This window comes from Zophobas morio, unplaced genomic scaffold (assembly GCF_036711695.1).
Source record: "Zophobas morio isolate AGI-343-1 ecotype UQ-CSIRO unplaced genomic scaffold, CSIRO_AGI_Zmor_V1 ptg000026l, whole genome shotgun sequence".
Taxonomy (NCBI): domain Eukaryota; kingdom Metazoa; phylum Arthropoda; class Insecta; order Coleoptera; family Tenebrionidae; genus Zophobas; species Zophobas morio.
This window is the reverse complement of record NW_026972131.1, coordinates 1,398,319-1,411,145: the sequence shown is the minus strand read 5'-3', so window position 1 is coordinate 1,411,145 and position 12,827 is coordinate 1,398,319. Positions and strand designations below refer to the sequence as shown.

The following is a 12,827-nucleotide window of genomic DNA, read 5'->3' as shown; positions in this document are numbered from 1 at the left end:
TTGAGTTGAGTTTTTCTTGTTTTTCTTTACACAATTTTGTGATGACGTCATCAACATTTTTGCAACGACACGTATGTCAACTTGGATTGGTGCAGTGTAGTACTAAAAATAACAGTATTGTATTCCCAAAATTTTCTGGGAAAATAGAGTGAGTAATAAATTAACTCATTCATGCATATTTTGGGTAAAATTTATGCGGCAAAATTTTGATAGATGACGTCATGAATATTTTGGAACTGATAAACAAATACATTTTGATTAAAAAAACCATGCTTATGATAACTTCAAAACGTCTGCAAGATTTCAATTTCAGTTTTACAGTTGACTTAGTCGTTGACTTTTTTGGGACATCTCGTATAAGCACATCTAAAAAATATTAATTTAATATACATTATAAATATAGACTCATTGTATTTTGCACATTTAAGATAGTCGAAACTTTTTTCGAATGTTACCACTTGAAAATGTGAACAAAATACGCTTTGATAACACTAGGTGTCAACTGTACTATCTGCTCCGATTGGCGATGGGGAAGAACCGTGTAAGATATTCTCTCGCGTATTGCTACCTTTTTAAAGCAGTCTTTGAGTTCTTGTACATAGTACCAACACTGCAATCTACAGTGCAGCACCATGAACAAGCTAACACCCCACATAGCACATTACGTCCGAAGGACATCCCGGTTAGTGCCCATGCTGGATTATCCCATTGGGATCCTTTGAGGACAAGCTTAGGAATCCCAGTTAGATCCCAGCGCCATTATCCTAAGGAAGTAGCAATTTGATGGTGGTGGGATATTCCAATGGGGCAATTCTGGGATCTATTTGTAAAACATATTCCTCACGTGCAACTTTTACGAAAGATACTAGAATAATCAAAGTCTTACATTTTTTCAGTTTTAATTTCTTATGTAAAAGTGTTTTTGTGAGAAACTATTATCTGGGAAACCCACACAGCGAACAGACTGCGTTAAAATGGTCACCTGGCGCCGTGTTACAGAACTAGTTATATCGCTGCTTGTGATCGCTGCTGCTGTTCTCGTTTGCGCAATATTGCGCTGAGGTTGAGGTTATGTGGTGGTTGTGTGTTGTGTCTGTGTGATTCCGTTTGTTGTTGGTATATGGCCGCTGTTTTTGTGGCAGAGATTATATTTAATAGTGGATGGTGGTAATTCAGGTAATAGAATTTTCAGTAAATATATATTCTATTTTATATTGTAGATGATAGCAATTTGATAATATTGTACATTTATAGATAACCCACATGCATACATAACCTCAAATTATGCCGAAATCCCGCTCTTCGTTTTATCGACATGTGAGACAGTACAATTCATTTATTCTATCTTGCACTGAGAATAATGTCGTTGAGAACAATAATCCATTAAATAGAAACCAGTATGAAAGTGCACAAGCACTTGCAACAAATTTGGAAATTACCGAAAATATTCCATTACCATCAACATCGGCTAACATCGATGAAAATATTGAATTTTGTTCAGTTTTTCACACTAGTTATTGGGAGTTATCTGATTTAGATGATAGTAGTAATGAATCTTTTACAGATTGGAGTAATACATTTTTGGTATCTAGTTTAGATTTATATCAACAATCCAATCATTCAACTTCTGAGGACAATTGTTCTAACATTACTAACGATTTAAGAGAATGGGCAATTTCTCATAACGTGTGTCATAACACTTTGAAAGAGTTACTAAAAATTTTAAAACCAGTTATGCCTAATTTGCCGCAAGACTCTAGGACATTCCTACGAACACCACGACAAACTTTGCTTAAATGTGTAAATCCAGGAAAATATTATCACTTTGGTTTAGGAGAAGGTGTTAAATGGTTACTTGAAATGTCTCTCCCACCACCATCTATACAAACAATTGAAATTTGCGTTAATATTGATGGGTTGCCATTATCAAAAAGTTCCAATTCTCAACTATATCCTATTTTGATATCACTTTTCCCTCAGAATAACTACATTTCAATGATCGGTATATATCATGGTAATGAAAAACCCAAAGATTCGAATCTATTTCTAAAAGATTTTGTAGATGAAGCCATTATGATGGTGAACCACGGTTTTGAATTTAAGGGAAAAAGATATTACTTCAATATTAAAGCTTTTATTTGTGATGCACCTGCTAAATCCTTTATAAAATGTACCAAAGGGCATACAGGTTATTATTCATGTAGTAAATGTTGTCAAAGGGGCCTATTTGATAACAACAAACTATGTTTTCCTGACATAATTTTTGTTAAGCGGACAGATGAAGACTTCATTTCACAGAAACAAGAAGAACACCATATTAATACTTCTATTTTAACGACCATTCCTAACGTTGGTCTTATTTCTTGCTTCCCATTAGATTACATGCATCTTATCTGTCTAGGTGTTGTTAAAAAATTATTGCTGTTGTGGTGTAATGGGAAACCACCAAATAAATTATCTTTTGGTCAGATTTCAGAGTTGTCAAATTCTTTAATTTTACAGTCCAGAAATATTACTCGTGATTTTTGCCGAAAGCCTAGATCTATACTTGAAGTTAAACGCTGGAAAGCAACTGAGTTTAGGCAATTTTTATTATATAGCGGACCAGTTGTTTTGAAAAATATATTACCACAAAATATGTTGTTAAATTTTATGTCTCTTCATACAGCTATGTTCATTTTGTCAAACCCATTTAATTTAACACACGAAAGAGTTAATTACGCTGACTCTTTACTTAAATATTTTGTAGAAACATTTATGATTTTATATGGAAAATGTAACGTATCCCATAATGTTCATAATTTATTACATATAGCTGATGATGTTCTGCAATTTGGAAGTGTAGACAACTTTAGCGCTTTTCGTTTCGAAAACTACATGCAATTTATAAAACGCCTTGTAAGGAAACACGACAATCCGATTTCACAAATTGTACGCCGAATTTCAGAAATAAAAACATTTAGTCAGCTTTGTCGCACAGGGATAAACCAAAGTAAAGTTCAATTGAAAGAGCACTTTTCGGGCATTTTAATAGATGGATGTTATTCTCCCCAATATAGTAACTTTCATTTTCCTAAGTTTCAGCTGAAGATTATCGCTCCTGATAACTGCTGTGGTTTAAAAGACGGTAATATTATTATAATTGAAAATTTCGCAACTAACACATCAAAAGATGTTGTCATAATTGGAAGAAAATTTTTAAGTGTAAGTGATTTCTATTTAGAACCTTGCAAGTCTTCATTAGTAGGAATTTTTAAAGTTCGATGTTTGGGGGTATTGGAATATTGGCCAATTTCCAATGTAGATATAAAATATGTTAAATTTAATCTAGATAACAATAGTTTTGTCGTTGTCCCTCTTCTACACGGCGTAAACAATTAATCCCTTTTTGTGTGTGATCTCACAAGTAGTCGTTTACTGGATTTTGACTTTTCTTTATCCTGAAAGACGTCTTGTAAGAAAATCAAATCATATTAAATTGTGCAGAACACGAACGAAATTTAACATTTAAAATGCCGTAAATATATGCATCGAAGCCTAATAATGGCGCACAGAAAAATGTATTATTTACTTTGTCAGCGTAACTATTTTATGATTATCTGGGGCTATTCTTTTGTTTTTCTTCTGTTATGCGTGGTGATGACTTTTTGATCAATCATAACTTTTAGAATGTGGGTGGTAGTATTATTTCAAAAAGAAAACTCTCTTGCTGTAATACCAAAATGTTGGTTAATGTTTGACAATGATAAATGCTACTGGCCTCCAGTACCAGATGTGTCGAATTACGTCTGTAAGTGCAAAGAGCCGGATGGTAACTGGCATGTATTTGGGGTGAGAGTTTTAAACAATGGAAAAGTGTATGGTAATTTACAACCTGTCGAAGTTTAAGCTTATTTTAACTTATTGTTTTTTTAGACAATTATTTGAAAGCACGGGCAGCTGCTCGTGCCGCAGAAAATACGTCCGATATAAATACAGAATCTGAAGATCAAAAGAAAAGGAAACGGAAACCAAAAAAAATTTATAGTGATTCTTCTTCTGAAGATGATGATATTAGCGTCTATTCCAAGGCTGCATTCCCACCTTTGCCCAATGCCCCAACGCGTTTTGCTTGTAAGTTTCATTTGTTAGTATACCCCTTTTAGGCATTGTTTTCTTCAGCCTGTTCATCGTCAGAACCAAGAAGTGCAATCTCACAAAGTTCCTCCGAGTTAAACAAAAACGGTAAAGTATTTAAAAGTAACGTTTGTTTATGCCATTCTGATTATTTCAGACATTTCTTCTTCTGTTTCTAAAGAAACTCTCACAGATGGTAAGTTCCACGCATTTTAATGTGTTGTTTTGTAGTGTTCTTGTTTCAGTGTCCCCGTCTACTTCACAATCCCAAAGACTGATTGAAAAAACTTCAGATGGTGAGTTTCAGTTTTGTATAATTACGTCTATCATTAAATCCATTCTTAGATTTTTTGCACCGACTGCGACACCAACTTTCTGTCATGAATTTTAAAATCAACAATATACAAAGTGACATGACAACTATCATAGATCTGTTAAGGAAAACACAAGAAGTGAACTCAGGCCAAAGTGACTTTAATTATGAACCATTACCCTTGCAAACTTTGCAATCACTAAACGAATTTGAGGACTATTTGCAAATTGAGGACAATTTCAAAAAATTTGTATGTTTAAATTTTTAACGTCAATATTTTTTAAACTTTGATGGAATTTTCACATTGCAGACTTTGTTTGTTCAGAAAATTGGAGGTTCGTCCATATATGAATGCGTGAAGAGGGTGCTTAGAAGAGTTATGGTTGACGAATTAGCGACAAAATTCTCATGGAACGGCAAACGACAGAAGCGGGCTTTTGAAGGATTGAATATACAAAAAGGATTAACAAGTTAGTAATATATACTCTGTTGTTTTTGCTTTTTATCTGTAATGTTATGTCGGTCTTTTAAGGTGGAATTCAAGCAAACGTTACCACAAAAAACTGTTCAGAGAAGGATGTGGAAGCTTCCATTAAAAGTTGGTTACGCCATGCGAAATCAAGAATTAAAATTTGATTAATACGTGTTACCAAAAAATATTCATTCGTTAATAGTTTTTTTTTTTATATATATATATATATATATATAATCATTTCAGTTATTATAGAAATAGGTATTTTATTTTTTAGATTATTCATATGAAATATTTTTGTAATATATACTTACTAATTAAAGAAAAAATTAAAATTGAATCGTTTCATGTACCCAACAGTAACAATAAAGCCATATCCTATTTTTGTCCTCGTTTTGTTCAAGGAAAATATCTGTGGGATGTAATACGGAGATCTAAAGTTGTCTCATTCCAATGTCCCAGGCATGTCCCAAGGAGAATTTGGGAATACCCAGGGACATCCCATAATTCCGGCACAAATCTCCCAGGTTAGTCCATGGGATACATTTGTGCTATATGGGACTTGCCTTCGCTGTTGCCATTTTTGTCTTTATATGCAGCTTCCAAGTGATTTCGCTGCCGGTGGGAGAAAAGGAGTTGCATGTGGTAGAGCCCATTCAACAATGTAAATTTGAACACCTTAAAAAAATAATGAATAATAATTAAACATATTCTTTTTCAGACCAAGTTCGTGTCAAAAGGAACACCTGCAACGTTGATGAGAGTGATGTCAGTTGTGTTTCTCATTGTAAACTTCTGGGGTATAAAGGGGGTTATTGCAACACTCTGAAAATCTGCATATGCAGTGCTAATTGAGTACATATTTAACCAATGATGCTGTTAATGATGTAACAAAATAATAAAATTAGCTTATTCCATTTTACAATCACAATCTTGTTGAGAAGCACCCAAATGCGAGCATAAATTGAACTTTACTGCACAGATTAATCAAGAATTGCTAAGCAATGATTGCATGTACAGTCGCCTATGGAAAATTTGACCAGTAAGTATGTACAGGCTGTTCATTTTATCTGTTCACGCCTGAATATTTCTGCACAGGCAACCCATTTTACGTGTAATAAACAGCTTTGATTAATCATTATTTTTAAATAATAAGAGCGTTTGGACCAAGACTTATTGCTGGAGAAGAAGAGTACGCTTGGCCTGCATGGCGCCCTGATCTAACACCATTAGATTTTTTTTTTTTGGAGAAAGGTGAAAAAATGACGTTTATAGTGTCTCAATCGAAAATGAAAACAACTTACGTGAAAGGATAATAGCGTCATACAGATCTACAGCTCCCGACATGTTAGACATAGTTCGTAGAAATTTTGAACGTAGGATAGGACTTTGTGAAGATAGTGGAAGCAGGCATTTTGAACATTTATTATAAATTTGTTTTCGTTGTAATCTGATCCATTAATAAATTGAGTATTAATCTTTTCAATTTTGTCATTATCTGGTATTAACATCTTTGTCACTTTTTTCTGTAATTGCTATAATTGTTTATTAAAAAAAAAATAATTGGACGAAGTCGTCTCTGGGGTGTATAATATGTTGCCTATGGAAAAATTGTCAGGCGTGAATGGATTAAATGAACGCCTGTATAATAATTTTAAATACAGTTACTTACAATTTGAGCCAAGGATGGCATCACGAATTTTGCAACGCAATTGCTGATCAAATTTTCGAAATGTCGCCACTCAAAAAACTTGTCATATTCTTTCATAAACAACTCGTTCTATTTATGAGTAATTAGTAATTACTAATCAGTAATCAGGTTCCCTGAGCAGGTTCAAATTCTTCTGAACTGTCTCTTAAGTAAACATTCTGCGCTTCTCTAATTTCTATTTTGAGAAAAAAATGTTTAATAACACAGGACTAATAATGTTCAAATGGGCACAATTCATAAACTCTTACCGGAACTAAATACTTACTCATTTTTTTTTACTTTGTATGTACATGCCAAGGGCATAATTAAATAATAATAATGCCCTCGGGAAATTAAAAGCTCTCCTTCGTTGGGCTTTAAACACACCCCATACCATAATCTCCTAATTATGCCCTTAATACATAATAAATATGTAATTTAATTCCCATGTTATATTATTAGTACAAAGCTGGCTGCGTATCTCACCAAATCCAGTTTGAGTGCATGGAAACTTAATGTCAGGTGATCGCAATTTTGTGCTAATATTGGTGGAATCGGTTAAAATTGAATAAACCCTTTAAATATATTTTTTTTTAAGCGAAAAGTGCATTTAATATCCACATTTACCTTTTGATTTGTAAGCATTCAGTTGCATTCATTTCAAAGAAAGTGAACTTTGATAACACTTATCAATTGTAGTATTTCTCCTTGGGACTGGTGATTAGGAAAAACCGACTAAGATATTCTCTCGCGTATCGCGACGGGATGAAAGAAATCCCCTAATTCATCTATATAAAACAGTCTCTGACTTCTTGTTGCAGTAGTATCAACACCGCAATCTACAGTACACCACGATGAACAAGTTAACACTCTCCTTCGTTCTTGCAATTTTTGCCTTTGTGTGTAGCTGCCAAGTTAGTTCGCTGCCAGTTCAAGAAGAAGAGTTGCATGTGGTTGAACCCACTCAACAAGGTAAATTTACACATTTGAAATAAAATAATAATAATAATAATAATAAATAATTAAAAAATCTCTAGGTGGTCACGTTCGTGTCAGAAGGTTCACCTGCGACGTTCTCGGTTTCGAAATCGCAGGAACGAAGCTGAATAGTGCTGCTTGTGGTGCTCATTGCCTAGCTCTGGGGAGGACAGGAGGTTATTGTAACTCGAAATCCGTTTGTGTATGCCGTTAAAAATGTAACAAAATAATAAATTTGTTATTTAGCCATACACGAATTTATTAGTGCAACGTTGGTTGCATATTTCGCATTAAAATGTGAAAATAGTGTGGAAAGTTGGGACCCTTCTAACCAGTAATCACATAATAGTCTTGGTACCTGTAACTATAGAAGTCTTGCCTGAATGCCGGTCATTTTCCGGATCAGTGGTGGCTTCTAACAGAAATAAACAAAATTGTGTCGTATAATGGGGCAAATTTATATAACATAATCCAGTTAATGCGTTTTATCTTTACTGAGAAAGTCTCATAATTTTTATATTCAGATTAAAAAAAAAACATTAATCATCTTATTTATGCAATCAATAATATAGCCACAACATAGCGCAATAATTTTAAGACATATAGTTATATAATAAGCAGTTCTTATGGACGAATGGGACAATATTCCTCAAGACAATGTTGTGCACCTTTACGAAGGTATTCAGCCTAATTTTTGCGCTTGGAGACAAACGAGTTTTTAAAACAAAATTGATTAAATTTGTTTTATTATTTGTATCCAACATGGTATCGTATAATTCAATGGCATCTAAAAGTTGCAAAGTGACATCTTCTTTACCATTCATTATTGGCAACAGATTGCAAGCTACTTTGAGATCGAAAGCCATTTTGAGAAAATCGGTGCTTTTTTCTTTCACAAAACTTAAAATTTCGTGGTATACCTTATTAACGGCAGCTACGGATTTTTTAAACTGTTCAACTTCTTCCTCAGTATACAAATTCAAATCTTTATCAAAGTGCGTTATAACTGTTTGTAATTGTAAATATACTATTTTGGCTTCCTCTACTTTTCTAACCAAACATTCACCCTTATTGCGCCGGTCACTCCCTATTTTAACTAAATACCTATGTCCTAATACTTTTCAATTCGTCATAGATTTCCTGTATTGCTACCATCTAAAATTACATTAGAAATCAAACTTGAAACAAATAGCTGACTCTTAACATTGATCATCCGGGAAATGACTACTTATTTCTATTGCGAATATAAAATTCAGCAAAATACAATATACCCACTTCGCTTACGGTGGCTTTTCCTGTATCGTGTATCGATGTCCTATCAAAGTTCATAACTGAAAACTTGCTGCGTTTTGATTACGACATATCCGCTTGTGTCAATATACATTAATTCCGTGTTCTTCACCTGCACCAAGTTTACAAATACACAAAATTTTATTAAAAGGCCATATTTCACTGCACTGACGAAAACAACGCACAGACACTTAACTAACATCCAGCGAAGGTCGTCTGCAAAGATGATGAATGTATTCCTCGGTTGTCTCTACCTGTCTGGATCTTCGTAGGTCGTTCCGCCGAATTTCCTGTTGTACTATCCGTCGCAGGTACTGTTTCATCTTCTTGACGCAAAACAACACAATAACGCAACTAATCACCCCTGCGAGTCCCAGTATTGTCCATTCCATGCTCCTCCTTTGACTGTGATTTTCCCATTTTTTATCCGGTGACCACGTTATTTTTTCCAATAGGTAGCTGGCAGGGTCGCCATGTAGTGCTCTGGCAGGATCGCCATGTAGTGCTTGCCGGGGGTAGGCAGCTTAGCCAGATTACGCACTATTGAAACTCACCACTTAACTACTACATATCTTTGTTATTCTTCTCTCTTACACCGCTTGGTTGCCTAGACACTTACTGCTTACTTACTTCTTACTCTCTGCTTAATACCTTTTTTATTAGTCTTATTTTATTACATACATTATTGCTTACATCTACATTAATCCCTACTCTAATCATTCACACTCTCTTTCACACATTACTTATTAATTACTCCACTACAAACTAACATATTTATACAGGGTTTCTATAAATGATTATAGGCTCGAAGTAGGTCATGGAAGCGTGCCGCCTACTATTTTATGCGGATTTTACTAAATACCCAAAGATTCACGACACTACACGCATCTATATAGCTGGTTGCCTAAATGCTTCATATCTTATTAAGAAATAAAACTGATTCATTATAATAAAAATAAACAAATTTATTGTGGTTAAACACCACAGTAACTGTTGAAAATATTCATTATTTTGTTCAAGCCACATGTTTACTTTTTTTCTTATTTTCAAAATTGTTCTGAAACATTCTTTCAATACTTTGAACCCACTGTTCAATTTCATGTTGTAACAGAAACTCCCGACCCCTGAGACAATCTTGCCAAAGACGTTTGCGGATTCTGCTAGAGTCGACTCATGTCATCAACAACTTCCTGAGATACTGAAGGTCCTCCAGGAGATTTCCCTTTGTTGGCACTGCCAGTTCGAAAAAAATGTGCAATTTATTGCAACAAATAATTATTGCTCTCCACCACAGAAACTATCATGTGGTAGCCATTGTAACCGATTGTGGTACTCAAACCAAGGTGTATGGAGAGATTTAAATATTTCATTTGAACAGCCATATTTTGAAGTAGAAGATTTAGAAAATCGCATTCACGTATTTGCAGATGCACCACATTTCCTTAAACTAGTACGGAACTGGCTTATTAACTCTGGTAAAACAAATATGTTTATAGTAATTTTTTATATAACCTTCTTTTTTAGGATTCCAATTTTGAAGATGGAAGTATTGTTAATAAACTTCCACTGGAAAAACTTGTTGATCAAAGTTCTGACTTAGATATATCATCTGTATATAAGTTACAGAAGATACATTTGAATTGCACAGGGATTGAAAGGCAAAATGTTTCTTTGGCATCACAGTTGTATTCACATACAGCTGCTACTGCCTTATTGAGATATGATACAAGTGAAGAAGCAGAAAATCTGTCCAAATTTATTGAAGTAATAAATAGGTGGTTTGACCTAATGAATTCACGAAATTTGCTAGCACCGCTACGTACAAGAAAACCGTATAAAAATGTGGATTACCAAATTCAAATATTGGACGATATGTTTCATTCAAATGATGACCACTATATGTTGTGTAGGGAACCGTTCGATGGAAGTTTTTCAAAAAGCAATTTTGATGTCCATCAACTCCATAAAAAATTTAATGTCTGACATAATTAAAAATGGTACGAAAAACTTCATATTAACAAGTAAAGTGAACCAAGATACTTTGGAAAACTTGTTTAGTCAGATAAGGACGCAAGGTAGGTTGGATGATCATCCATCCAACGCCTTTGAATGCCCTTTATTAACTTCGAATGTTAATGCTAGGTAAGGACTTAGACAATTATTGTCTGCTTTTTCTAATAGTATCTTCTCTAGGTAAGTCACCGGAAATTGTGGAAGAACATACCAACTGCACACATGCTTCCAGTGAATAATATGTGGTGAGCACAAAGAAGAACACATTAAGCCATATATTGGGCCTGTAGAAAATGTAGGGATTGAAGATCCAGAATTATCTAGTTTATCGTTAAATCTCTCAGAATAAACAAACGTGTTGTTACGCGTCTTACAAAAATACTAAAGACGTATGTTGACATCCCTGTGGAAGTTACTCGGGCTTTTGTGCAACAAAGAACTTTTGTAAGGATGAAGTTCTTGAACATAAAATTGGCAGAAAGAAAAACAAGGTACAACCAACTGCGCAAGTTGAAGAAGCAAGCAACGTGAAACCAGGGTTAGCCTGATTTACACAATTATTTAGAGCTTTCTTTTTAGTTATTGATTTGATTTGTTAGTGATTTGGTGGTTTGTGGGGGATCTTTGGTTTTCCCTTACTTGTACGTCTGCTGTAAGAGTAGCCCTAAGCTTTAAGGCAAATTTTCGCAACAATAATCGTCAACGTAAACTCTCGGCCTTGATGTTTACAGTTCAAACCCCGCACGCGGTGTCCCGACCCTGTTTATTAATTTGTTCAATATTATGCTTATAACAACAGGTACATTTCGTGGATTTTCATTGTACCGGGTGTTTCACCTAAGATTTTCAATACTTATATCTCATTTATTTCTCCGTCGATTTTTTTCAAATTTTATATTTGCGTTTATTAAGAAATGCAGATTCCGTTTATGTAAAAAATTTATTAGTTGTGATCTTGAATTTTAAATCTATTATGTCACGTGAGGTAGTGAAAATTTTGAAGAAAATCAAGTATTACCTTTAAATAAAGTATTGCGTTGAAGAAAACTAAGGGCAGTTTATTCTTCTTTAAGAAATCTGCTCTTGAAGTGACAGAAAAAAAGGGTTTAATTAATGCATTGAAACCAACTTTCGTCATGAAAACATTGTGACGAAGTTCTGGTGTGACGGACGGACGGTCCGGAATCTCGCCGATAACCCGTGGTGGCGGCGTACTTGGGTGCCAAGCCTTGGGCTGAGTAGTGTCGTTGATTTGGCCGACCTAAACTTATTTATGCGGCTACCTTCACGCCGCCGGGGGTGGCGCCTTCGGTCAGGAGCGGCGGTCGCTCGCGTGCCAGCTCCTTCGGAGGAGGAGGGAGCGCCGGGGTTGCTCTCAAGCCGGAGACACGGACCTCAGGTGGTGAGCGCCCGCGAAAACAAGAGAGTAAAATAAAACGGCAAGGAATATTTTACACAATAAATAAGGTTTATTCCCTGCCACCAGCTACACGGCTAAGATAATAAAATTTTACGGCTAAACTTAATTAACTACAGGACAAATTAAATACAAAAGAATTAAACGTCCGGCACGGTCCTTCCTCTTGGGCGGCGACCTTGAAACGTTGGGAATCGCGCGAGGACACTTTCGACTTGTGACGAAAAAGAAACCCGGTGACGGTGGTATGGTTTTTCGCTCGGGGGCGACGATTCAAAAACCGGTACACAAACGGGCAGACGACCAAAAAAGCTACTTACGGTGGTCGGAGGGTCGAACTGCACTTCTCTCTAATTCTCAAAATCTCTTCTCAAAACAGCCACAACACTTCTTCAGCCTATGAGGCTTCAAGGCAGAATCCTCTTCCGCCGCTCTCGCGGTACGCGTCGCGGTCTCTGGCCCGCGAAAATTCGCTTCGTTACAACATTTACATGTTTTTTCCTTAAAATTTTTGCTTAATCCTGACGGAACAACTAAT

General features: G+C 35.2%; 1 protein-coding gene and 2 long non-coding RNA genes across 5 annotated transcripts; all 3 read left to right on the top strand.

Annotated features, from left to right (window-relative positions):
- The first annotated feature begins 1,057 nt into the window (after positions 1 to 1,057).
- Positions 1,058 to 5,241, top strand: LOC135136186 (uncharacterized). 3 transcript variants are annotated; one of them, XM_064065355.1, is made up of 9 exons: positions 1,058 to 1,176; positions 3,669 to 3,862; positions 3,916 to 4,113; positions 4,162 to 4,224; positions 4,274 to 4,312; positions 4,362 to 4,412; positions 4,462 to 4,679; positions 4,740 to 4,899; positions 4,962 to 5,241. In XM_064065355.1, the coding sequence occupies exons 2-9, from the start codon at positions 3,670 to 3,672 to the stop codon at positions 5,063 to 5,065; spliced, it is 1,026 nt and encodes a 341-aa protein (XP_063921425.1). In that variant the 5' UTR covers positions 1,058 to 1,176; position 3,669; the 3' UTR covers positions 5,066 to 5,241. The 3 variants fall into 3 exon arrangements, with proteins under 3 accessions (XP_063921425.1, XP_063921423.1, XP_063921424.1); XM_064065353.1 differs by having other exon boundaries at positions 1,255 to 3,862; XM_064065354.1 differs by having other exon boundaries at positions 1,058 to 1,317.
- Positions 5,242 to 5,467: 226 nt separating this feature from the next.
- On the top strand, positions 5,468 to 5,826 carry LOC135136188 (uncharacterized). Its single transcript, XR_010281676.1, has 2 exons — positions 5,468 to 5,565; positions 5,623 to 5,826. It is a non-coding gene; the product is annotated as an uncharacterized LOC135136188 (long non-coding RNA).
- A 1,254-nt stretch (positions 5,827 to 7,080) lies between these two features.
- LOC135136189 (uncharacterized) lies at positions 7,081 to 7,523 on the top strand. The gene is made up of 2 exons (XR_010281677.1): positions 7,081 to 7,228; positions 7,291 to 7,523. It is a non-coding gene; the product is annotated as an uncharacterized LOC135136189 (long non-coding RNA).
- Positions 7,524 to 12,827: the final 5,304 nt, after the last annotated feature.

Excerpts from the sequence above, each read along its gene's own strand:
- LOC135136186 (XM_064065355.1), top strand. The coding sequence starts at position 3,670 with ATGTGGGTGGTAGTATTATTTCAAAAAGAAAACTCTCTTGCTGTAATA. Across the intron at positions 4,313-4,361 it reads TAAAGAAACTCTCACAGATG|TGTCCCCGTCTACTTCACAA; the intron begins GTAAGTTCCACG and ends TTCTTGTTTCAG. Across the intron at positions 4,900-4,961 it reads TATACAAAAAGGATTAACAA|GTGGAATTCAAGCAAACGTT; the intron begins GTTAGTAATATA and ends CGGTCTTTTAAG.